The following is a 27,196-nucleotide window of genomic DNA, read 5'->3' as shown; positions in this document are numbered from 1 at the left end:
AATGTTAAAGGAAGAAAACATAAAACACTGATGTTGCTTAAAATGTTGAAGAGTGTCATTTTTAACTTTATGCCTTTTAGAAGTCCCATCATCTTCTTCTTCCTCAGCTGTTAACACAGCAGAAGTTTAGAGCAGGGGTGCCCGAGCCTCTGCCTGCAGAGCAGAGTGTGTTAATCCCTGTTTGGGTTTAGTATTAAATGTTAATGTTCATTAACAGAAAATAGACCAGCAACACTGACTTAGCTAAAACAGTCCAGCTGTTTCAGGATGTAAACTGCAGCTTAACTCCTAGTAAACATGTTGGATCACTCTACAACTTGTGCCCCCACAGCCCCCCCAGAAGCTGTCGCCCCAACAAGAGGCAGAGCGTCAAGCCATCCAGTCCTTGCGAGGGGGCGGAGCTCTAACAGGGAAGTTTCTCTCCACATCCTCCCTACCAGCAGGTAATTTTTACCTGTTAAACGTCAGTGGAACCGTTGGTAAATGGATGATTTTCAACCAGTGTTGGTTTTGCAGGTGTGGGACATGACGTGGAGGCTCCGCCCCCCTCCTCTCATTCAGCCCATTCCTCTTTGCTGCAGCACGTCCTGCTGCTGGAGCAAGCCAGACAGCAGACAGCGATGCTAGGTGCTAAGCACACACAAGCACACACATATTCCTGTTTTTATTATTTCTATTTTTTTAAGTCATATGGTTTTTTAATTTTTACCTAGTTACTTTTATTACATTTACTTAATTTTTTAAAATAATTTTCAAAAATTAATTTGCCTTTCTTTAGAAAACTCTGATCGTGTCCACAAGAGCGATGTCCCAATTATATATTTCCTTGGTACAATTACTGCCAAAGAAATCTTTTTATTTTCCCGAAACTATGAATCACATGAACATCCCTTACAGGTCTTTTATTTTTATTTATTTACTTTTGATGCCAACATCACAAAACAATATAGAAACAAAGTAAAGTAACCAAGAAGTCTTGTTCCAACTAAATCCTCTCTGTTCTGTAAAGAATAAACAAATCCTACATATTAACTCTGGATTTCTCTCAGAGGAAACAGATGGAAAGGCTACAGGACCTCTACCTGGACTTCAAGGCCTAAATCTGGAGAATGTAAAAACACATCTAGCTAGTTTAGACTTCCAGCTCTTCTTAGCAGAATATCTGCTGTTTAAAACACCAATAATAATAATAATATTGTTATTCCTGGCTGTGATCTTTTGGGGTGGAGCAGTTGGGGGTTTCAGGGCCTTGCTCAGGGGCCCAGAGTGGACTTGAAACCAGGTTGTCCAGACCCAAGTCCACCTCCGTAAGCACTAGGCCACCACTCCCACTAAAACTGGAATATAATTATATAATATGTGAAGTATATGAAATATGATATATGATGAATTATGGTATATAGTATTCTAGTACTGGAACATAAATATAAAAGCAATAACACTGGAACAGTATTAAATAAAGATACAAGGCCTTATGTCTGTAACTGAATGCAGTTTCATTGCACACTGACGACTAAAAAAGACAAAAAATTCATGCAGAGTCGATTACATGAAACTAAATCCAAAAAGTTTGAGGTTTTCTATCATCCGTAACGAGTCGTACACTGAAAATGACAATAAAGTTTCATTTTAATGTCACATTAAGTAAAGGTTTTGAGCTGCTGGTTATCCTGCAGGCAGTGAAACATATTTGATGTATTTCCGGCTGAATTTTCCTATAACCAAACGGATTTCATCTGTTAGTTTATATGGAATAACTCCCGCCTTTCCTGCCCCGACACAGAACAAAAACAAAGTAACACAAGCGGTGACACTTGGATGTTGTTTAACTTTGTTTTTCTTCCATGCTGCTAACACGGTTCAGACACAATCCTTCAAGGAAAGTGACGATATTGAGGGATCTTTAAGATGAATTAATTGTGCCGTTTAACACCAGAATTAACTGTGAAATCCAGTAATCGTGACCTAGTCCACACGTCATCGTACTCATCCTCACTTTGTTTCTGTGTCTCTTTCTGGTCAGTCCCCATGTACAATCAGTCACCGTTGGTTACCGCAGAGAGAGGCGTGACCTCGGGCATGCGTGCCGTCAACAAGCTGCCTCGCCATAGACCGCTGGCTCGCACCCAGAGCGCCCCCCTGCCCCAGTCCCCCCAGGCCCTGCAGCAGCTGGTAGTCCAGCAGCAACACCAGCACTTTCTGGAGAAACACTATAAGGTATGCTTGTCCACACACCACGAACACACACACACACACACATGGACGGCCTCTCCTCCACGCATAAACATAATCCTGTGTGTGTGTTTAGATGCTATCAAAAGGTGCAGACCTTCCTCGGCCGCCGCCCACCTACCCAGAGGAGACAGAGGAGGAGCTAACCGAGACCAGCGACATGCAGGAAGATGACAGAGGTGTTTACAGGTGAGTCTCTACTCCTCCTCATCATCACACGTTAACTCTGCAACATTAAACACCTTCATCATACTTTCTCCTCGTCAGACTTCAAAAGGAGGGGTCTGACGACAGCTCGCATTCATCCGAGCGACTCAGCGTGCACGTGAAGGGCGAGGATGAGCACCGCAGCATGCATGTCAAAGGGGAGAGCACCGAGAGCGAGCTGGATGAAGAGGAAGAGGACGATGATGTCATCCCGCTCAGGGAGAGCGAGGAGGAGGAGAGAGGGGGCTACATGCAGGTTTGTCCACACACCGCTGAGAGTGATGCGGCGTACGTCGGAGTGAAAAACGTTGGGAAGCAGCGCTATAGTCCCGGTCGGCGTTAAACGCGCCATCCCACACGGATGACTCACCGCGCTGCATCATCAGCCGTCCTGATGTTTTCTGCCTCGCCGTGTTTGTGTTGTGTTGGAGACGTCTGACTCATCCAGCTAACAGTCGTCCTTGTGCTTCAGACCAAACCGAAGGAGGATTCACATCAAGACTCAGAGCTGCGTTTCTGTATCATTCCTCAGGATATCTCCGGGGATTGTTGTGTTGTTATGGCTCGATGAGCTGCTTACATAATCTGTCTAATTTCCTCTGAGTAGAAAGTAAATGGATTTAATTTGGCTAAATCTTTTTCCTCCCACTATGTGTGGACAGAGCGATGCACTCTGACCGGCGAAATTACATTTATTCCACATGAACTGTCTCCATTTAGTCTTGCTGTGGGGGAGCAGATCTATGAGTCCTTAAAAAACATATGAGGCTTGTATGTTCAGCAGGACATGATGCAAGAAGAGAGGTTTTCTTTTTAACCATTTACCATAGTAAACCAACTTACGGATATTTAAATAAACCTTTATCCGTTACTCACAATGCTGCTTGGCTGTGAATCCAGATTTGGATGCACCTGAAACAGGAAGTGAACTGATGACATTGCTGTTAGCGTCAGTCACACAGTTGATCCAGGACAGAAAAACTTCAACAGTTCAGAGTTCAGAAACAGACCTGGAGAATAGGTAGGCGCTTCAGGAAAACCTGGTTGTAAAACATGGAATATGGTGGAAATGCAGAAGCATGAACATCCTGAATAAATCTTTCTTTTATTATTGTATTAGTGGTGCATCCCACATTTTTAAGAAATTTTTATTTAAAAAAATGTATTTTCTGTACAGCACCAGATTCTGGCTGAAGGCATTTAAAGCAGCACTGCTGAACTCTGGCAGGTTTTCTCACTGTGGCCCCGTCTGATGAAGACTAAAAGTCCATTTCTGCTCCGTTATGTAAAAAGCGACGTCCTTTTCCAACGTTATCGTACGTCGTCGTCCTCATACGTCCGTGTGTGTTTTGCATTGTCGCGGTTCCTCCACTAGAGGGCAGTGCTGAGTTCAGACACCGCTTGGCGGCGGTAAGGCGTCTCTATAAACACATAGTCTTTCTTCAAAAGCTGGCTTCTCTTCATCATTCTTCTTCTTTCTCTCCCTGGTTGCATGTCAGCTCTTCTGCTCAGCACTGCCCCCGCCATTTCCGGTGGTAAAACTCCGTCTTATGACAGCTCAGTGTGTGTGTGTGTGTGTGTGTGTGTGTGTGTGTGTGTGTGTGTGTGTGTGTGTGTGTGTGTGTCTGATGTTGACTCTTGTCTGTTTCTCTTCCTCGGATAATGTCCTCTTTGGTTTCTTGGATAAGTCAGCCACGGTCCCGTAAAGAAACACATCTGTCTGTTAATTGCATCTTCAAATTCCCGTCAAGCATCTCTGGTTATTTATGTGTTTGTGATGCTCACCTTTAGAAGTCAAAGATTTCTTGAGATGTTCACGGTGTTAAATAAATGCTGTTTGTTCTGCTATGGCTGCAGCCCATTGACCCTCTTACTTTCTGCCTCCTTGAGTCCCCCCCCCCCCCCCCAATCATCTATCATCTATTAAAGGCAGGGTTTGCTTTGATCTTGTGGCGTCCATAATGTCTTCTCTGATTCTATCAAAGATGTGTGACTACATTTAACTGGACTCAGCACAGCACAAAGATCAGACATTCACTAACGTGGGATTTTTAAGTTTTATCCTCGACTGTTTGGGTCTGAAAGACAAAGAAAAACCTTTGCTGCCGTTCGCCCAGTCCAACCTGAACCCACAGACTCAAACACACACACAAATAAACCCACACACAACTGTTGACGCTGCAGTGACATCACCAGCGGGTGACTCAACCACTGGACTCACCGCTCGGTGTGTGTGTGTGTCGATATGTCTGCGTATCTTCAAGTGTGTGTGTTTGAGTGTCCACCCACGCATGATGAGTCACCCAGTTCTCAGCAGGGAGCGCAGCAACACTCCCTATATATAGCTGCTGCAGAGTGTGTGTGTGTGTGTGGTCAAACAAAGCTTAAACACACACTGAGGTGATGAATTATATCTTCAGTTTTTATCAATCACTTTCTCCGTTAAATCACACATTTTTCTGAATGAACCAGGTTGGATTAGTCGTGTTTTTCAGAGTGTGACGCAGACAGAAGGTGTTTTGGTTTTAATCGTAGTTTTTTTTTTTTTGAAGCACACATAAACACACCTCCGCCTTCTGCAGTGAATGAACAGATTTCTGAATCATCCTGAGATGAATTTCTGTCTCTCCCATCAGCCTTTGCAGCAGCTGGGTGTGTTTCAGTCCTCGCTGCCCCACAGACCTCTGGGAAGAGCCAAGTCCTCTCCAGCTGCCACCGTCAATCCCATCAAACATCTCTTCACTACTGGTCAGTGATGTACATGTGGCTTCTGATTGGTTAAGTGTTTGAAGGTGTTAATCCACATACTGTCAGCCTCCACGCTTGTTACCTAGCAACAGGGAGCTGAGTCTCTGGTCGCTCCTGTTTTTTTTTTTTTTTTTGGCTCTATTTTCTTTTCTCTCAATAAGTTTCCTTCACTTGTAGACTTTTACTGTAAAACTGTTTCCGTCCTCTAACCGATGGGGTCTGCGTCCTCCATGGAGTATGTGAGAGAAAAAAAATGTAAATTTTATGTAAAATTTAACAATAGTTTGATAAGTTTTCAATAAAATCTGTAAGTTTATAAGCTAAAACATAAATGCAGAAACACTGATGTCACAGAATGGGGGTGGAGGTGTCTCCATCTACAAGAGGCTTCGCTGTGTCTGTAGTTTCTTTCATGTATTAGTTCATTTTTATTCCTCAGAGATGATGATGCTGACACTCATCTGTCTCTGCTGCTTTTCCGCCACCGTCCTGCAGCTCCAGAAGCTAAAACTCGTCTGCTCACAGATGTTTAGCATGTCAGGCTCAATAAAAACTCATAAACTTTAGTTCATTTCTGCATTTTTATTGCCAAAACTGTTTGTCATGGAGAATATTCACTATTTTATTTTTCGCTGAGAGCTTCTCAGGGAGCTTCGGATTGTCTCGTTAATTCCTAAAAATATATTTCTTTCAATATTCAGAAAAAATGACTTAAAATTGTTAAAGGAAATTTGTCTAGTTCAGAAAAACAGAAAATAATACGTAAAATTATCTCATTATTTCAGTTTTGTTTGTTTTTTTTTAAAGTGAATTCCTCCCTCCGTTAATAACAGCTGGTTAAATTCTCACAAATGTTAATATAAGAGGAAATCCTGTAAGAAAGATAACTTTGATCAACTGTTCCTCCAATCAGCAGAGACGTCGGTGAGAGATCGATATCATTTAAATACAGGATGAGTAAATAATAAGTAACAAGTTTTTTTTAATGAATAAGATCTTAAATCAGTTTAAACTCATACAGCATATTTAATATTAAATTTATGTCCTGATTCACATGATCCAGTTGATTTTTATTTAGTTTGATTCCTTCAAACCAGCGTCATGTTTGCTGTTTGGCTTGTAGCTGCTGACATCTTGTGGCGCCTCTCTGTTACTGCACCTCCTGTTAGTCCTGCATTGGAAATGATTTCCATCATTAAACATGTAGTTTCTCCTCCTCCAACATCATCCTCACGGTCGTTAGTTAATAAGGAATCTGAGCTCATCGTATACCTCCGTCTTCTCTCAGGCCTCGTGTACGACAGTCTGATGCTGAAGCATCAGTGTGTGTGTGGAAATGCTCACATTCACCCAGAGCATGCTGGGAGAGTCCAGAGCATCTGGTCCAGACTGCAGGAGACGGGCTTACTGGGTCGCTGTGAGGTACACACACACACACACACACACACTTAATTTTACTATGCTGATCAGAGCTGCGGCTTCACATGGCAGGTGCACCAAATTGTTGTGTTTGTGTTTTTCTATAATAATTTCTAAATCAACATTTTATTAATCAGAAATGATTTCAGACACACACAGAAATCCCTCTCGGTGCCCCCTGCTGGCCACACAGCTCCATTACATGACTGGTGAAAAGCAGAGTTTCACAGATCGAGCTACAATCTATACAGATTCAGTTGAATCTGGTAGAATCCAGAAAAATGTCAAATATAACTATTTTTCCTTCAGATGAAATGCTGGAATTAAAGAGTGAAAGATGTTAAACTTAAATGACTGTGAGATTAAAAAATGTCGTAATTAAAGTCAATGGGGCATATTTGGGAACGAAGGCCACCAGAAGGAGTTTCTGACTCTACATAAAGAATACTAATGCAATCAAAGAATTTTTGTTTCAAATCTTTCACATATTAACGTGTCTAATCACAACTAAAGACCCATCCTCCTCATATTTATTATATGGAAGATAATTAATATTTTGTAGATTTCTTTTAAATAAATACTATTCAGATAATCGAACTGTCATTTAAAGGGTTAAACTCCTGAAAATGGTTAAATATTTGTTGGTTTTTGGGGCATCTCTAAAGTTGTTTAAGAGATTCAGGAAAAAAAAAAAAAGATGTTTGATCAAGGTTCATTTTATTGTGCCACTAGGGGAAATTTGCAGTGAGCTTTCGCTCCAGCTGCAGCCATGAAATGATGACAACATTCAATCTTGAAGCCTGTTTGGTGACAAAAAGGCTATAAAATCACCAGAGTAATTTTGAGGAGGACACAAAGGTTAAATTATTAGCTTCCTGTGTGTAACCGTGAGATAATTTAGACCTCACAGAGGTGCTGGTTCTGACTGTTTGCAGAGGATTCGCGGGCGGAAAGCATCTCTGGATGAAATCCAGTCGGTCCATTCAGAGTTCCACACTCTGCTGTACGGAACCAGTCCACTCAATCGGCATAAACTGGACCACAAGAAGCTTCTAGGTAACGATCTATCTGCCTGCGGGTCCTGCAGCTGTCTTCTTTTACTCTTAATGCAAACACAAACCTCTATCAGTGTTTAGTTATGATGGATGTTCTTGTTGTTTCCAGTAGAAACCTTTAGTTTTTGGGCTCCTGCTGCTTCTTTGCTACAGAAACCTGATGTGAGATTTCTTTTCTCAGGTCCCATCAGTCAGAAGATGTACGCCGTTCTTCCCTGTGGAGGAATCGGGGTGAGACTTTCATCTCTGTCCCAGTGAGTTGATCTCTTGTAATTGAGTTTCTTGGCCTGAGCTCTGTGCTGCCCCCTGCAGGTGGACAGCGACACCGTGTGGAATGAGATGCACTCCTCAGCGGCGGTCCGCATGGCGGTGGGCTCGGTAATTGAGCTGGCCTTCAAAGTGGCCTCAGGGGAGCTGAAGGTAACACAAATTCTCAGATGTGAACTTAAACATCATAAAGTGAGCTGACCTTCACCCTCTGAATGTGTTTCTGGTTTTCCCAGAATGGCTTCGCAGTCGTCCGTCCACCAGGTCACCATGCGGAGGAGTCCACAGCCATGTCAGTACCTCCTCCTCCTTCCTTTCTTACCTGATCAAACCAGCTGCTACTAAAATACTTCATGACCCCTCATCGCCTGGATTACTGGATTAACACACCTCACTGAATTTAAAGCCAATCAATTTTCCCATCAGAACAACACGTCCTCCACAGTTGTACTGCTTTCTGAATTTTTTTTTTTTTTTTTAGTTTTGTTTTAAATCCATTCAAACCCACCCGCACTCTTCTCTGTGTGGTAAAAACAGTTTTTAAAATTTTTTTATTTAGTTGACCATAACTCTATGGAAATGGAAATACAAAAAGTTTTTCTAATCATGCTGCTTCGGTTTCCAAATTCATGTCAAATCTTTATTTTAGTTTTCTTATTTCGGTGTTGAACCTCCAGAAGCTGCTGAGGATACTCGACGTATTTCAACATGTAAGACATTTCACGTACAGAACCAGTCAAACGTTTGGACACACTTCTCCACTGGATTTAATGGGAGTGTGTCCAAACTTTTGACTGGTACTGTACGTTGTTCAAATACAGTACAAACTATTTGGGCCTAATACTGAACCTTGTGGTACCCCACATGTTATATTTAACAACGATGACACACCTGTTGCTGGGTTTAAACATGTCCTTATTTAGCAGCATGTCATGATTAATGCCTTCTTCAAATCAATAACTTCTCCAACAGAGATTCTTGTTACTGACATTATTGCATTGTTAGCATCATTTGTAGCTCAGTTTTCTCACCATCGATTATTCTAACAGAACCTGATGCTTCAAATGTGTAAATCTGGATGATGTCCTGAATGTGTGTGTGTGTTTGTTTACATGTACAGGGGGTTTTGTTTCTTCAATTCAGTCGCCATCACTGCAAAGCTGCTGCAGCAGAAACTGGGAGTGGGAAAGATCCTCATTGTGGACTGGGTGAGCAGAAAACACCTTTTTAAAACCATTATTGTTTTCCCATAAACATACTTATTCACTATAAAAGCAAAGTGTAAACTTATTGTTACCACATTTCATATTTTTTGAGGATAAAAATAAAACTTCTTGCGCCGACCTTGTCTCTGATGCCTCTGTGACCCATCATGGCAGGACATTCACCATGGCAACGGCACCCAGCAAGCCTTCTACAATGATCCCAACGTCCTCTACATCTCCCTCCATCGGTACGATGATGGAAATTTCTTCCCTGGCAGCGGAGCACCAGAGGAGGTACAAACACAAACAGCTCTTTATAACATATAAAGCTGACAGACAAGCCAGCGCGTTTTTATTATTATTATTATTAAACCTTTATTTAACCAGGTTAAAATCCCAGTCAAGGGCGACCTGGTCAAGAGGTCAGCAGCACGATTCAAAAATAAAAAAAAACATAAATTAACAAGCAATACTTTACCAAAATATTACTGTGAGGTCAGAAACAGTTAAACACACACTGATCAATATCTCCTCGCGGATGAAATGAAAGGATTTGTTACAGATTGTAATGAGTTCCAGGCTGCAGGAGGGGCAACACCAAAAGCTTGTTTTCTAAGTTCGTACAGGAAATATTACCTGAACGCAAAGCGTCATGATCACTGGTTCTTTGTAGCAGAGCTGAAAGATAAGAGGGAACCAAGAAGAGCCTAAAAAATCCGTAACAGATGCAGAGAGAGCCGAAAGCTCTACAAGCCACAGTGACGAGTGAAGCGACCACAACCAGCTGTAAACTGTATTTAAAGAACGGAGACATCTGGCTGTGGCACTTCTACACAGCACATCTCAGTTTTTATCTGTCTTTAACAACAGGAGAAGGAACTGATGGAAAAGGAGAACATCTTACTACCAGCTGGAAACACCTCCACAGATTTATCAGTTCTCACTGTGCAGCCGAATGTTACTGAACATGATGTAGAAATGTTATATATATAACCCTGTAAATACTTTTTACACTGTTAATCATTTATTTCACCTTTATTTAATAAATAAATAAAAGTTTTAAACACTTTTTTCCAAGTCAGCGGCTCAGGTCGGCAGTAAGAAATACAACAAGCCACAAGAGAAAATAATAAATACACGTAAACATCATGGAAAGAAACTTTAAACATATCAAAAGCTTCAGACACGACAAAGATGGCTGCTATGAGCTAACTACAAACACACATGTTCATATTTATATTTTCATGTCATAGACTAAACACGCCACACCTCAGCATTTTTTCATTATCTCTTCTTTTCTGTCTGCAGGTGGGGTCGGGTCCAGGAGTCGGCTTTAATGTGAACATAGCGTGGACCGGAGGAGTGGAGCCCCCGATGGGTGATGTGGAGTACCTCACTGCCTTCAGGTAATGTGATAGAGTGGGACACTCGGGGGGGATGTTGCTGGTCTGCTCCGGTCAGAGAGAAGGGCACGGAGAAGTTAACTTAAGCACGCTTTAATCGTAAAGTTGGTCTACTTGGTTTGGGACTACAAGGGCCACAATCCAGCAGGTCTTCAATACATTTCTGTTCCAACAGACCGGAATCAAATCAAATGGTGCTAACAGCCTATCACAATGAGTCATTCATTTGAGTCAGGTGTGTGAGAGCAAGGATACATGGAAAACCTGCTGGATTGTGGCCCTCGTAGGACTGGATTGGGTAGCCATGGTCTACAGGATGGTGGTGGAGTGTGTATATGTGTGTGTGCAGTGTACGAAATTAGCTTTTTGACTCACTGGCCAAGTTGTCTGGGAGATAAAAAAGTCCACTGGCCAAACATATTTTTTAATGGCCAAAATATTAAATTATTTTACACACACATACCTCTACACACACTATTTTCTAAAATACTATGTTGTGTTGTATCCAAACTGAAAGTGGAAGTCATAGTCTCAGGGCTTAGATTGGACCGCCTGTCGGCTTTGACCTGTTTCACTGTGATGAAACCTCTTTCACATTCAGCACTGGAGGGAGGGAGGGACAGGACTAGGGTTGGGCATCATTTGAATTTGAACTATTCCATTTCTGATGACGATTCTTTTAAGAGTCAGGGTAAAAAAAGTTTACGTTTTCCCACCTGGTTGTCGGCGACCTGCTCGCCGTTTTGTTCGATAAGCTTCAAAACTTCTCAGATAAGTTTTCTCAGTGTAGGCATGCTATACCTTGTTAGAAAGCTTAGATTCTCTGCAATCGAGCCACATAATTTATTTTACAGTACTTCTAAACTCCAAAACACAGTTAGTAAAAGAAACACTATGGCAGCAACAAAACTAACGGGACTTCCTACCTGTTTTGTAGTAATGACGTCACATGATCATCTATTAATGATCTACTGTATTACTTTTCCACAGAAGGGTCCAGTGATAAAAAATATCAAAAATAGTTTTCACAAAATTATTCCAAGTTATGTATTTTTCCAGTAAAATCCTTATGAATGTCTGTCTGTAAACTCCTTCTTCATATATAAAATCAAATTTGCTTTCAGTGTTGTTGGGTACGTTTGTATTCCTCACCTTTCTGGCCAAAAAAAAAAAGTGTCCCCACTGTTTTATGTGGCATTTTTATCCCAGGACACCTGGAGATGCACAACAAGCGCTTCCTGCTTGACTAGCCAAAACGCATGCGCTCCTTTTCTTTGCGGCTGGAAAAAGTCTGGCACGGCATTTTGTAGGGGTGTCAGAATGTCCAGAGAGAAAAAAGTAGAGCACTTAAAATTAACCACAAAGCATCTTGAAAAGTAGTGAGCATCGATGGTCACTAGACGGGTCAATATGGACCACAATGCATTGCGGGCAGAAGCTCAACATGGTGCAAGGAGGCGAAAAAACATTTTTTATTGAGTTGATATGCAGCAAAGAATAAAATACAACATAAGGAATAAAAATAATATTTACACACAACTTTGGATTGGATTTGGAATGAGAACTTGACATGTGTTGTGGTTGCCATGGTGACGCCTGGTAGTCACATGGTTTGCAGCAAGGAAATAATAGGCAGCTTCATGTCTCAATCGCCAAGAGAATGAGTCACTATGTAGTGTGCTATATAGTGCAGCCCTATGTAGTAAAGGAGGGGTTAGGGAGTAGGGTGGACATTCGGACACAGCGTCAGTGATGATAGGCTGTCATTCATGCCAATCACAAGTGTGGCCAATCACCATGTGCCATGGTAATGCAAACACTTCCGGCAGATTCTTCTTTGTTGGTGTTCGGCGGCTTCATCTTCCGGTCAGCAGATCAGGGATCGAAATTAGGAATCGAAATTTTAAAATTTGAACGATTCCGGGAGAATCGGAAATAAGTCCCTGTTCCAATGGATGCTAGACAGCACCAAGTCAAATCCAGTCACCCAAACTGTAAAAACAAACAAAAATCTAATTCATTAAAAATTATTAAGCAAATATGTTATCAAATGTAACTGACGGCGTGGCATTTTTCTTGAAAATTTTTCTTTGTTTTGTAAAGTTACTCAGCCACGTTACATCTCTGAGTGTAATTATATGGACTTTTCAAAGAAGCAAAAGTTTTACACATTCTCACGTCGACTCGAAGTCGGAAATGGCTTCGCCTTCTTGCCAATGGCATGTACGTTCATTATTTTAATTTTCGAGCTTGTTTGCTCCGACATTGTTATTAGCACCGTCACTGAGGGTGTCGCGAGTAGAGCCTCAGATTAAACCCGGGACAAGGACGCAGGCAATGTGGCATTTACCGTGTTCATGTTCCTGGAGGCTCGCCAGCTTCATACTGTTAACGCTATCACAAATGAGTTGTTTCTGTTCCTCTATTTAGCATGCTGGCGACACACGGAACAGCTCATTAGCATGGCACTGGAATCGTACCGCCATATAGCCAGACCGTCACTTTTCACCAAACTTTCTGGTTGGTCCTGCTGATTTATCCTCCAGTTCACCGTGCTTTCTTTTGAAAAGCTGGCCAGCTCCTGCTAAAAAATCTCCACATATTTACCCAACTTAATAAGCCTGAGCTAAACGGTAAACAGAACTGAAATAGTGGGTGCGCGTTCTCGTGTCACATGCAAGTGTTTGCGTCAGTGTATGTTCGTGTACCTGCGCGTCGTTCATACATGCAGGAACATGAAGATGAAATCCACCAAAAGGAAGACTGAAAACATAAAGACTGAAAAACATAACTAATTTGGTACAAACATTTACTCACCGCATGGCGGATAGCCCTCTGAGATTTACTTCCAAACAGAAAATTTACTGGCATTTGGCGCCTGGCGAGTGTTAATTTTGGACCCTGTGTGTGTGTGTGAAATAAAGTACAAAATAATATCATTAATACTGTACAATTGTATGACATTACAAAATAAATAATAAACATGGGAAATACTTGACTGGAAATATATTAACTTAGTCAATCACACCAAATAAGCCATAAATCAACAAAATCCAGCCAAGTAAAGGATTGTAAAGAGATTTTAAATGAATCTGGTGGTCTCTGGCTCCATCTAGTGGGCGCAGATCGCAACTGCACCGCCTGCATTCAACACGTGAGGGACGCATGAACAGAGGTGCAATTAGAGTTAAGTGCCTTTGGCACAACAGGGAGGTTAAATAAGATGTAGAGATGCAAGTAAAGATAAATAAACTTAAAGAGGACATATAGCTTAAGGCTGGATAACGTATCACACCAACAAAGGTTTATTACACAGTCACGTGTACCTGATTAACTAGGGGTGTGCTTTGATTCAATTAGTAAATGATTATCAGGATTTTCAGTGCATGTTTTTCCCACATTCAGGGCTTTTTTCTCCTCTCTCCATGGCTACTTCATACTTTTAAAACCATTCTGTATCTATTAATTCAAGTAACCAAACAAAATTATCTCAACTCCCTTTTATCTAACCATAAATAAATCAAACACGTATCACACACATATCCATGGAATCTTCAGGAAAAGGTTTTAGCAATAGTTAGGCGCAACAACAGGTGTCGGTTTGGCATATGTTGTCAGAATAGCTACCCTTGGTTAATGTGCATGTGTAGCACAGAAATTGACTGCACAAAAATTTCGATGGAATACGTGAAGCCACAAGTTCGTTTTGTGTATTATATTACATAATGACTGCTCACTGCTCAAGTGCATCTCTTGTATGACTAAACTTGATGGGATACCCTTTAAAAACTCAGAGGAAGTGTATAAAAGTGTACTTATATTACAGTTTTTTTCTGTCAGTCTTTATGTAAGTGAGGTTGTAATGTATTTAAACAGGTATTGCAGCATTGACTTATTAGCATCCAGTGCCATCGGTGTGTGAGATTGATCAGGTAACGTTGCACCTTTGATGGAAGCAACAGACCAGAGCAACACGCCCGTGTTTCACTCAGCTCAACAATGTCAGATGCACATAATGCAGGATGAAGCTTGCTTAGTTCTATCAGCACGATGTGGACTCACTCATTAAAACATCACAAAAATGTTGTGTTTCAGGAGAAAAAAGAAAAGATGAAAAAATGACTGGTTTGTGTGGGGGCGGTGTTAAACTCACCTGGTAGGGCAGCCGTCCCACAGAAGCAGGTGGCCCAGGTTTAAATCCTGGCCCAGGGCCCTTCGTTGCATGTCACCTCTTCCTATCTCTCCTGTACAGTCACAGATAGGATTTTTTCAAATGTGACCCAGGCCACTTGGATATGTGGTCCTAAAACCGATACGTATCTGATCTTTTGTCACGCGACTGCAATCTGAACCCACATCACTTTCCCACCACTCCTGGCTGCAGCTCTGTACCCACATGCTTCTCTGTACAGACAATGCTGCCATGTTGCCATGGCCACAAATCTGGCTCTCCTCTTTTGTGATCTCCTCCCTAAAACGATGCCATTGAAAATGTACTGGCGACGGTTGGACAGTAACTTTAAAACTGCAACATACGCTCCACTGTTACCGTCCATGTTTACTTCCGCAAACACGAAGACATCACACACACATTCACTGTCATGTCATGTCTTCTACGCATGCGGGACACATGTGGTGCGCAAAAGGTTCATACAGGAGATCACATACAAGTCACATTTAATTGGAAATGTGAACGGACTCTCAAAATTAAGCATTATGCCCTGCAGTGTGAACCTGGAATTCTGAGCTTGTGATTGAAGACAGCAAGCAGCAGAGTTTGTAAAAATCCGACATATATAATCTGGGGCCCGGTCATTAAGTGCTCTGTATGTTAATATAAGAATTTTAAAACAAATCCTACGATTTGCTGGAAGCCAGTGTAAAGAATATAAAAAAAGGCATGAAGGAAATAATTTGTCCTAGCTTGTACACAGGTAACAACAATCTAAACATGATGACACAAATCGTGAACATTTTTTCCAGTTCAGCTGCGGAAACCATATGTCACAATTCAGAAATATTCCTTTAGTAAAATTGAGATTTTACATGTGAGGTGAAACCCAGGAAGAAGAATCCATAATCACACCATGATTATGAAAACTGGACTTAGTAGTTGGACAGTTGTAATTGGATTTCAGGATATAATTCAGGAGACACTATAATCAGTCTTAGTCATGTCGGTGTTTAAAACAGATAATACCTGGAAAGGCAATCACCAGTCGGGGTTAGACAGTGGACTAGGGTGGACAGCCTATCCAGCTGATGAGGCTTAAAAACATATATAGCTGAATGTCATTAGCATGGAAATAATAAGACATGTCACTAAAAGATTAAATGGTTCCAGTTAAAGGAAGCATGTAGGAAGAAAATAATAATGGACCCAGAACTGAACCTTGTGGAACTCCACAGGTTAAGGACACGATGTTAGTGAACATTGAACTTTTTGTCATAACAGAGAAAGTCTTATCAGATATATGAGAATAAAACGGAATTAAGAAAACTAATGCAGAGCCAGAGATACCAGCTAAAACCAAGATGTCAATGATACCAATAATGGTAGGATCGACCTTATGAGATCCTGCCCTGTTTTTCTGCTCCATTCAAAGATCTAAACTTACAGATATACAGTGCTTTAACTAATCTGAGCTGGTTCTGATGATCCCACTCAAAGATCATATGGCTAACAGTATAAAAAGGATTACTATATAAATAAATACTGTTGATAAAAACTCTGAGGAATGAGGTGAAACACGTCCTGAATCTTTTCTGCTTCTTGTTCAGGACTGTTGTGATGCCCATTGCCCAGCAGTTCAGCCCAGATGTGGTCCTGGTGTCTGCAGGCTTCGATGCAGTGGAAGGTCATCAGTCTCCTCTGGGAGGTTATAACGTCTCCGCCAAATGTGAGCGCAGTGTTGTTACCATGGCGATCGTGCTCCTTTATCATCTCAGCGGCATGAACCCAAACAGTTAAAACATGTTACCTTCGGCAGGTTTCGGTCAGCTCACACAACTGCTGATGGGTCTGGCAGGTGGGCGCGTTGTCATGGCGCTGGAGGGAGGTCATGACCTCACTGCTATCTGTGATGCATCAGAGGCCTGTGTATCATCGCTGCTGGGAGACCCGGTGAGAGAGAGAGGGATGATCTTTAACATTTTTATCATAAACTTCAAACAAAGCATCTGTCAGTGTTTATCTAGATATAAAACATGTCAATGACACGTCTCTCCCTGTCTGTGTGTGTCAGTGTGACTCAGTGTTTCAGTGGCCTCAGGAGAAGCCATGTCCTAAAGCCTGCGCCTCTCTGGAGAGAGTGATCGAGATCCAGAGTAAGAAGCTTCTTCATCAACACCCTCAGCTGAAACACCACAGCTCTTCATCTTCTTATTTACATCTCCATCTCTTTCTGTCCCGCTAGGTAAACACTGGTCTTGTCTCCAGAGTTTGACTCAGACCAGCGGCCACTCGCTATTGGACGGGCCGCTGGGGGCCCAGGGCCAATCAGAGAAGGATGAGGCAGAGACGGTCAGTGCCATGGCCTCTCTGAGTGTCGACGTGGAGCAGCCAGTTCCTGAAGACACAGAAACCAGCAGGTCAGCAGACAGTCGTGGTTATGTAAGGCAGAGCAGCACTGATCACATTTAATAAGAAATGTTCTAACTTCCATCCTATAAATTTAGTACAAAGTGGATTGGAGACCTGTCCAGTGTGTACCCCCGTCACCTACTTGCTGCTGGGATAGATTAAAAAACAAACTGTATTTATCGAACATGCGCAGGCCAGTGGTACGTAGTATGTAAGAACAAGCACCATGTTCCTGTTCCTGGGCATATACATTTAGAAAAGAAGATATGGAACAACAAACCCCTGCAGAAAGCACATGGAAATTATTTTTGTATCCTTCCCAGAGTGGAATGGAGGGGGCCACTGGTTAGTTCAGTCAGTTCACTGGTCGTGTTCACCCTCATGCCCTTCTCAGGCAATTTTTATACATTTTTCTCAACTTTTAATTTTTTTCTTAAGGTGGCATGAAATTTTGCTATCACTTTATTGCAGAACTAATTTCAAAACCAATATCTAATCAACATTTTAATAGTCAAAAATTATTTCACTCACACACACACACAAACTCACACACAAACTCACACACACACACACACACACACACACACACATCACCAGTAGCACCCCCTGTTAGTCCCATGACTTCACCAGAATTTCCTGCATCTGCCTACAATGAGGAAACAGAGCAATCTGGTGAAATCCAGTAAAAATGTAAATCACGGCTTTTTCTTCCAAATAAAATGCTGACATTACAGAATGAATGGCTTTAAACGTTATTGACATTAAGATTAAAGTATGTTGTTTTATTGGAAATTAATAAGGCATTTTTGGCCACGAAGGTCCCTAGAGGGAGTTTCTGAGACTACATAAAAATACAAATGCAATCAAATCAATTTTGTTGCTAATCTTTGACATTTCCAAAACTCTAATCACAACCAAAGACCCTGATATGTGTTATGTAGAAAATAATTCATGTTAGTCTGATGTTGTTTCAGTGATTTAAGGGAGAAAAAAATCTGAAAAATAATTTATGTTTTATGATTTTTATAGCAGATTTTTTGGCCATGAAGGCCACCATTTGAGGAGGATACAAGTGTTAAAGGTCCCATATTATACACTTTATTCCCAATCTGAGACCATTCATTAATATCTAAATGAAATATTTCCGCCATGGTATGGACAAATCGACCCTCAGTTTGAGTGCAGCGGCTTCTCTTCACCTCCCTCTTTTTAGCAGCTTCAGAAATGTGCCGTTTATGGTGGGCGGAACCCTGGTGGAGCAGCTCAGCTGTTGGCTCCGCCCATCGCATCGCCCGTCATGAGGTGATTGACAGGTTAGGCCTTAGCGGTTACTAGACGCTGATTACAGCGTAGTGAAGGATAAACAAACGCAGACAGTTACCCCTGTTTACATGGTAACTGAAATCAATAGTAATATCCCGACCCAAACCGCGACGCACGGAGAACACAGCTAGCTACGCTCATCAATCTGATGCACAATGGCACCGGATACAAACAGTAGAAACAGTGACTTGGCTACATTTACAACAGTGCTAATATATTTTCAAGCTATCAGACTAATAAGGCCGAAACGATAAAATAACTGCCAGCTCTTACCTCTCCAGCTGTGTCACGGACAGTTGGTATTGAACCTGGCTTTCAGCTTCAAACGGTTGGCGAAGCCTGCTTTCCATGCCCCCATGTTGTGGAAACAGTCCTCTTTGAAATGCTGGCCACAGACATGCAAAACCTTTGGAAGTTTTCCGGGTACATTTCCTCCAAAAATAAAATTAATCCACTCAGTCCTCGTGGGTTCAGTGGATGGAAGTAAAAAAACGTTTTCGTGTTCATTTATGCAGCCACAAACAGAACAGTGCTTCTGTCGCTTAGCCATGTCCGCTAACGAGGGTTGCCGAAGAGGGAAAAACACTGGGCGCTAGGTGATTTTTAGAGGGCGGGCTTTGAGAGCCGGTAGACGGGTCCATCGCTCTGTGGGGAGTGGTTATTGTCCCTTATGACGTCATAACGTACACGCTTTCAAACAAGCTCATTTCAGCGCTTACTTCCCTAGAGGTGGAGCAGGGGGGAGAGAGAGCGCCTGAAAGAGTTTCACACTTACGGGTCTCCTACACATGCGGGGGGACCAGTATGACTGTTCCAAAACCATTAAAAAGTGAATTTTGCATAATATGGGACCTTTAACATTTATTTAAGAGCTGCATGTCACACATGAGGCAGCACAATGTGAAATAAACTTAATTCAACTAAACTTTAGAAAAGTAAAAATGAAAAAGTTTAAACGCTGTGTCAGAGAACGGAGGGCAGTCGGTGATCGATGATCAGAGGAACCATCGGTTTATTTAGGACAGAGACGTAATTTAAAACTTTTTCTGATTCTTCACCGTCTGCAGGTCCACAGAGGAGCCGATGGAGGAAGAGCCCGTTTTATAAGAGGAGCTCAAACTAGAAGCACACAATCACCATCACCTCCTTCTAGCACCTCCTCATCCTCCTTTATCTCATTCTCCATGGAGTGTGTTCATACACACAGTGTTGTGGAGGACTCTGATTGGCTGAGAACATGATGGAGGCAGACGGAGGAGATTCCTGAGAGAAACTTGGACCTGTCTTTTCTTCTGGTTCATCGGCCCAAGGAGGAGCCGACGACTTGTTAGCATCTCCATGGAAACCAGAGGCAGCGGGAGTGTCGGCACGGACGCATCTTTGGTACCCTTGTATACTTCACCACCTGTACACAGCACCACTGAACTTCTCTCTTCCAACCTCCAGTCGTTTTTTTTCCTTCATCCCTTCTCCTCTGAAAATAACGTGTATCTGCTCTGAGCGTCAGACGGCAAGCTGACGGCTGGTCTTCTTGCTCGTCCGTCAGAGCATTAGAGAGACAGCTCAGGCGAGGGGGTAAACGAGCCAGGAGGAGGAGGAAGAGGAGGAACTAGGTGCCTTTTTTCTGTCCACAGAAACAAACCGTCCAATCAGAAATCACAAATCACTGCCGCAGCACCTCAGCAAACCAAGCAGCCCATCAGGACTGAAGAATCACACACACACTGCTGTTGTTCCAGTCTTTTCTTCATCTGGAGGCCTTAGTTTGTCCTAATGTCACTGTTAGCAACCCTGAGAGAGATTCAGACTATCATGAGGGCTGATATGAGTAAATATTCTGCTCAATAATGACTAATAATTACATTTTCTTATGTTCATGGCTGATATTCCCAACAGACTGAGTTTTTGAGGGAAGAAAAGCCCATGAAGCCATCACAGGTTAGTAAATACTCAGATTTTCCAGCTTCAGCAAGATTCATGGTTCAAATCATCCGACTAATGGAACTCCATCGGTCCTCTCTCTCTGTCTCTTGATTTAGTGAAGGGTCATGTGACCTGAGCCCCGCCCCTTTTTTCTTATTCTCTAAAGGGGGATTGTTGGATTGTGGCACGATTTTAAAACTGCACAACGACCACCTTTTCTGTTGTTGTTGTTTATTGTAATATTTCCTGTTTGGTGTAAATACTCTCCATGTCACAGCAGATCGGAGTGTGCTCACTTTTCTATATCTGTACATACGTATTATGTATAAAACACAAAATACTTTCTCTTTTTGTATAAAAGCAAAAATAATATTCTATAGAGCGTGTAAACCGTGTTTTATCAATTCAGATTGGATTTAATCATTTGATGTTTTTTAAGGTTTGGCTGTTTGATGGGAAGTAAGCACAGGGTTCGATGGCGTCAGCCGCTATCGCAGCCTGCTTGTTTGTTTGTTTACAGATGCTGAGGGTGGCTGGATGTTGTTGTTGTTGTTATTGGAGGGGAACAGTGAGCTCCAGTTCGTCTGGCAGGACCAGCGCTGTGCTGCCCTCCTCAGGTGAACAACAGCAACTACAGACAGATGTTTTTAAGTCAAAGATCGTGACGGATTTGGTGTGGGGGTTGTGGTTTTGTGTCCCATCAGGAAAGTTGGTCGAGGATTTATCTGCCCACAAAACCTGATCCCCCCTCGGTTCATTAGTCCTGGTTCAGCAGGCTGGTTGCTACCAACACTTTTCCCTTTATACAAAAACCACGAGTGTACGGTCCTATCGATAGCTATACCGATACAAATATTAATACCGTTACTAATGTTGATACCAATATTTATACTAATACCATATCAATATTAGTACTAAACCAATATTAATATTGAACCCAATACCAATATTGATACTGATACCGATGACACCAAAACCAACACAAGTATTGGTTGTTATCATTGAAACCAATAATGAGACTAATACCGATATTAATATGGACACGTTTTGCCTCCTAAAGGAAAATCGCTATTGTACTTTCTTTATTGCAGGACAATGTAAAATATAAATGAACATAAATACTGAAAGAAATTCTTCTAAAATTAAAACAAAACAATAAGATTGATAAGAAAAATCAAGTAGAAATAAGAAGTGAATCAAACTTTTTGAAATAATAAAAATAATTAGTTTACAGATTGATTTAAATAGAATTACATTTCTTTAATTGAAAGAACATAATGCTTAAGAACCGGCATCAAACCAGTGAAATGTTAAAACACAGCATCATCATTTTCATCATCATCATGACATCTGATAGGCCACCGTAGTCATGTGACTCTGACATAATAATGTTGCCTAAAACTTGTACTTTTACTTAGTATTAAAACGGAGGTATCAGGATATTTAAAAAAGTACTGAATCCAATATTTTGACTGTCAGATATATAAGAATTGACTCTGGAGTATCGCTACGGCCATCGCTAGCCGTCACCAAGTGGACCAAAAATTAGTTACAGAAAGAAGATAAAACACAAACTCACTGGAAGACTGGCTGAGAGCATGTCTTTAAACTTAGATTTAAAATCCAACATGGCACAGATGCTCTGAGCATCTTGTATATTTGGGGGTAGATATCCTGATGCTAGCGCTATCTAGCTAGCATGTTCTGCAGATGCTAACTGTGATTTTCATCAGTTTGATGAGAAAAATGAGAAGACTTGACGATAAACGTGCCAATTTTTAGGATCTACTTCATGCTTCAGTGTATTTACATAGCAAACCATTAGGAACTTAAATATTTACTCCCCAAACCTGAATGTTGGAAATTGGGCCTAATGGGAGTGTTTATGTGATTTTAAAGCTTTGATTCTGCCCACCGCAGCTGCTGCCCTTCATCCCAGAGACCGCCGTCATGTAAAATCCCAGCAAGTTGGGTAATGTGTGTGGATTAATAAAGAAAATCCCTTTTATGTTGTAACAGAGCAGCCAGACTACGGATCCACTCAGTGAACACATGGTATGCTGTTTGGATCGGGGAAAACGACCTACCCGTCAGACACCAACAGAACTCTGCAGTTTTACATGAAATGATCCCTGAAAGTCAGCTGTGTTCATGATAGGTCAAAAAGTAAAGATGAACACCATCCTAACTGATCAGTCAGGACCTGCGGTCACCGTAGCATTCACATTAGGTGTTCTGGTTCTGGTCTGGTGCCCCCACCCCCTCCATGCTGATATGGGCTGCCGCTGGCATCAGCTGTTGCTCCAAACTCCCATTTTCTTTCTTTTTTTATTATTACAACACTTAAAATGGATCAGTGGCATATTAAGGTTTGTTGAAGCTGAACTCCACACACACCCTTCACCAGTGTCAACAGGATAACTAGTTACGGTTAATCACTGTAACGACGCCCAGTGAAAGAAACTGGACCATTCTGTTATCCATGTCTGTCAGGTACACGGTGGACAGGTGTCATGTAGGTAACTACTGGATGCAGACCTCAACTCCGCTAATTCCAATTCCCATGATCCCTACCTCTGGGTCCCTTCTGTTCAAAGCAATACCACAGTGATGGGACTACAGGACGTGAGGAGAGACTGCAGCATCCAGGTGGCGGGGCTCCATTTTAACACTGCTGTATGCTTATCATCTGTCGGTGGAATGAATAGCCAGGACTGACTGATTGACTTATTGACCTGTTTCCAGGCACCTGAGTGTAATCTTTTTCTACTAATGTAAAAAAGCTGAGGCTATTGTATCCATGCAACCTGCTGTTGAGGCTGCTGGTCAGACTGGGAACTGAAAACGAAAGTGACCCATTGAACATGTTGGTAGAGTAGGGATACCGTGGTGTGGACGAGCAAGCAGCAGCTCATGTGTTTATCAGAGGTGTAAATAACAAGTCTAACCTTGATACGATACACCGACTCTTCAGATGTTTGCCGATATCACAAAAGCAATCGATATGAGATGAAATCATAGAAACTCTCATTCTTATCAAATCACAAAAAGGAGCTAAGTCATGAAAATCTAAATAAACCTTTTATTTCCACCAATGGGTCCTGTTCCCGACGGGACGGGTCGGTGCGCTTTTTGTACGTTTCCATGGACAAAAAACTGGGAAGGGTGCCAGAATATCCCAGCCGTCCTGCTTTCCGTCTGGTCCCAGTCTTACCGAACTGACCCAGAAGGGTGGAGCTTGTCACGCTGCAATCCACTGACCGGTAGCAGGAGTCGTCTCCTCCCACACGACTGGGCACTAAGAACAAAGCAGGAACAGCTCCACGTTTAAATGTTCGGTGGATTTTTTCTTGTCTAAGTTATACCCTCCTGCCTACGTTGGCTGCACCAAACCGTCCCAAGCCAGACCCCTCGGTGGAAACGGGGGTTAATTTTCCTCCTGAGCGTAATCAGCTATTTAAATGAAAATCAATGTGTTCTGTTAACTAAAACAGACTGAACCACATCCTGGATTTTGGACATAACCAAGGTAGTACAGTCTGACTTTCTCAGAGCACCACACCTCTGAATATGACGACTTCTTGGTTTCGGTTGTTTGAACAAAACGAATGGAAATATTTCAGCATGCTGTTTCGTTAACATGTCTTACTAACAGTTACTGTATTGATATTTGATGAGTCGATGCATCACTGTATGTAAAAATTGATGTGTTGCTACACCCCTGATGTTTATACCCCACAGTTCAATGCTTTAACGTTTATGCTTATATTTCAGCGCCATCTTGTGGCCACGGCTGGAACTTCAGCCTGAAATGACCAAATATGGGTTTAATCAGCGCGAAAGGTCCAGTCTGGTCCAGAACCTGGACAAATTTAGTTGTTTTTAATAGAAAGATGTGTTTATGGTGCTGAAATTTCAGAACATTTTCTATTTTTTTTCTTTGTTCACACAAGTTAAAATTTTTTATTTGGATTTTTCTAAAATTCCATTGTGAGATGTTGTTAATACTCATGACCATAAATGCTGTAGAGCTAAAAACCGCTCCTCTTGAGTTGAGTAAAAATTGATAACTTACACTTACTTACATAGTTTAACCTAGAGTTTGGAGGCTCGCTCTGGTTGTCTACGCACAATTGTAAATTTTACCACCAAATAACAATTTAATGACGTGGTTTTCTAACAGTTTTAGACTTGAGATCCTTAAATTAGAAGCAGCCAGAGTTTTAGACAGGTTTCCTTCTTCAGCGTATTTGGCCAAATAGTTTAGTTTTTTTGTTGCTTTTTGCAGAAATTCATGAAAATAAAAATGAGTTGAAAGTTAGAAAAGCTTCAGTATGACCTCAGGGGGTGCCCACAACTCTTGATGGGTGTGCAAAGGGACGAATGTACGAATTGTCTGAAATAACTGTGTGAATGCAGGAATCCAGCACCAGAAATGCCTTTGAAAGATCACGTTGACAAGCTTTATCAACCCCCTAGAACATCAGTAAACATAGTGAATGAACTTGTGGTAGTGGTTGCTGCTCGCTGCGCTCTGATTGGTTCAGCTCTGAGATCAGGCTTACTTCAGAAATGACCGACCCATCCTGATATCGTCAAACTCTAAAAACACGATGTGAACAGGGTTGACAGACTGAGACGCTTCTCGTATTTAAGGCCCCTCCTCAGTCGCGAGGCTTTACCGTCGCTACCACACACTCATACCGAGGAAAACTCACATTTTCACACACATACACACTTTTCTACATGATGACACTGTATATTTCTTGATATGTTTGATACTGTGGTGTAAATGTAGTGTCCTGCTATGAAGCGGTGTTGGTGGGGAGGGTGAGGCCCGGTCCCAGTTCCTTTCACCTCCTTCTGTTTTTGGGGGGGGGGGGGGGGCACCGTATGTCTGTTACCTTTTGTTTTGTCCGTTTTCAGAAGACTTTTTTTCGTTGGAGCGGATCACAAGCACATTCCTGACTCCTCTGTGTGTGCGTCCTGCTTATCCTCCCCTGTTGCAACACAACACGTCTGGTTCCCGCCAACTCACGTGTATATAAAGTGCATATATGTGTACACATGTGCAATACACGCTATTCAAGCAATCTATTACTGTGACTAATATTGATGATAATTGTCACCTTTCGCAGTCTCAGCCTGTTTTTTCCTCCTTGTCCTGATTCTGTTGCAGGAGCTTAAAAAGGGAAGATGACTATTGTGATTCTTCACACTCAGTTTAATTTCAGGGGTTTGTGGACATTTTAATAAAGCCCTTTTTTATTATTATCCTCACTTTAATGTTGTGATGTTAATCCTGATGATCTGTTTTCTTTCTGTTTGTTTTTTTTAAGTGGGCTTGTTGTTAAATTTGTCTGGAAACTCAATAAAGCAATTCACAAACCCTTACAGCTGCCAGCACCACTGTTGTTTTTCAAAGACATGGTTAAAAGTTTGGGCAAAACAACTTGTCATCGGATCGAAGTACCGAATCCTGACGCAGAGGCAGTCATGTTTGTAAAAGCCCAGTTTGTTTGTATTTTTAAAGGTGGTACGCTGTTTGAAATGTAAATACAAACGATTAACAAATTTCATAAACAAAAATTTAAAACACCCAAATGTTCAGCCAGGGCAACAGAAGGCTGGAACAGTAAATGATGTGAAAAAGAGCACCTGAGAGAGGCAGAGTCTCTGAGGCAAAGCTCTTTGAACGGTTGTTGGTATTTACTCGGGATTTTCACACACATCTCCAGGATTTCCAGAGAATGGTCTGAAGAAGAGAAAATATCCAGTGAGCAGCAGTTGTCTGGACCAGGATGTCTTGTTGATCACGGATGATGATGTCTGGTCAGAGGTCAGAGGAGAATGGACAGACTGGTTGGAGATGATAGAAAGACAACAGGAATGGATCCATCCTGCCTGGTCAATGCTTCAGGCTGCTGCTGGTGTAATGGTGTGAGGGATATTTTCTTGGCCCACTTTGAACCTCTTAGTACCAACATGGTTAAACCACCACAGCCTACCTGAGTATTGTTGCTGACCATGTCCATCCCTTCTGATGCTACTTGGAGTCATGACTTAATGATGACGTCCCATCTTGTTTAAATTCTTGCTTGTGTTGTTCTTACTGTCAAATGTAAGTCGCTTTGGATAAAAGAGTCTGATAAAAGCCTGTAGAATAGAAGAATAGAATACTTCCAGCAGGATAATACACCATGTTACAAAGCTCAGATCATCTCCACCTGCTTTCTAGAACGATGAATTCTCTGGACTCCAACGGCCTCCACAGCCACCAGATCTCAGTCCAGTAGAGCAGCTTTGGGATGTGGTGGAACGGGAGATTCTCAGATCATCTGCTTCTATCCAGGTGACTTCAGCCAGACGTTGCTAAACCACATCCTCTATTACAGCCTCATAGTAGAAGAGTCTGGCTGGCGGACTGACCTTCGACTAAATGAAAACACCTGAAGTTATGAACCTCTGTTTCCATAAACCTCCTTTCACTCTTTAGAGATGTGTATCATACAGATTCTAAACAGGACATCATGGGTTTCCAGTAATATTTTCCTTCAAAACGGCTTCAACAGAAGCAAACATTTGATGGTAAGAAGAGAGAAAAGTCAAATACTTGTCGTATTTTCTTCATGGTTCCACCAGGAAAGCTTTCATTTCATACATAGTCTCCTGTATGAAGGTGTGAAGAATGAAGCTGTGATACTTTGTTCACTGTTTAAAAGGTTTAATCAGTGGACACCAAGGCCGTCCTACCCTGCTACAGGAGGCAGAGGATTCTGCTGAAGAAGATTCGGATCTCTACCCACTGAGTGATTAGATATATGAGATGAA

At 41.9% G+C, this 27,196-nt stretch overlaps 1 protein-coding gene and 1 long non-coding RNA gene across 6 annotated transcripts in view; one reads left to right on the top strand and one right to left on the bottom strand.

Moving 5' to 3' along the window:
- Positions 1-25,759, top strand: part of hdac5 (histone deacetylase 5) — an 85,219-nt gene extending 59,460 nt beyond the window's left edge. For all 5 annotated transcript variants that reach the window (XM_041999096.1, XM_041999083.1, XM_041999090.1 and 2 more), the window contains 19 exons: positions 332-443; positions 517-627; positions 2,024-2,217; positions 2,309-2,421; positions 2,500-2,695; positions 5,076-5,187; positions 6,476-6,609; positions 7,542-7,662; positions 7,843-7,892; positions 7,974-8,081; positions 8,165-8,220; positions 9,049-9,136; positions 9,308-9,427; positions 10,442-10,539; positions 16,318-16,436; positions 16,527-16,660; positions 16,782-16,863; positions 16,953-17,127; positions 19,510-25,759. In XM_041999096.1, the coding sequence (XP_041855030.1) occupies positions 332-443; positions 517-627; positions 2,024-2,217; positions 2,309-2,421; positions 2,500-2,695; positions 5,076-5,187; positions 6,476-6,609; positions 7,542-7,662; positions 7,843-7,892; positions 7,974-8,081; positions 8,165-8,220; positions 9,049-9,136; positions 9,308-9,427; positions 10,442-10,539; positions 16,318-16,436; positions 16,527-16,660; positions 16,782-16,863; positions 16,953-17,127; positions 19,510-19,549 (2,163 nt within the window). In that variant the 3' untranslated portion in view covers positions 19,550-25,759. The remainder of the gene's footprint in view (positions 1-331; positions 444-516; positions 628-2,023; positions 2,218-2,308; positions 2,422-2,499; positions 2,696-5,075; positions 5,188-6,475; positions 6,610-7,541; positions 7,663-7,842; positions 7,893-7,973; positions 8,082-8,164; positions 8,221-9,048; positions 9,137-9,307; positions 9,428-10,441; positions 10,540-16,317; positions 16,437-16,526; positions 16,661-16,781; positions 16,864-16,952; positions 17,128-19,509) is intronic.
- On the bottom strand, positions 6,612-25,183 carry LOC121648776. Its single transcript, XR_006012033.1, has 3 exons — positions 25,102-25,183; positions 19,717-19,722; positions 6,612-6,634 (listed from the first exon to the last, which is right to left on the bottom strand). It is a non-coding gene; the product is annotated as an uncharacterized LOC121648776 (long non-coding RNA).
- Positions 25,760-27,196: the final 1,437 nt, after the last annotated feature.

This window comes from Melanotaenia boesemani, chromosome 2 (genome assembly GCF_017639745.1).
Source record: "Melanotaenia boesemani isolate fMelBoe1 chromosome 2, fMelBoe1.pri, whole genome shotgun sequence".
NCBI classification, from domain to species: domain Eukaryota; kingdom Metazoa; phylum Chordata; class Actinopteri; order Atheriniformes; family Melanotaeniidae; genus Melanotaenia; species Melanotaenia boesemani.
This window is presented reverse-complemented; position numbering and strand designations above follow the sequence as displayed.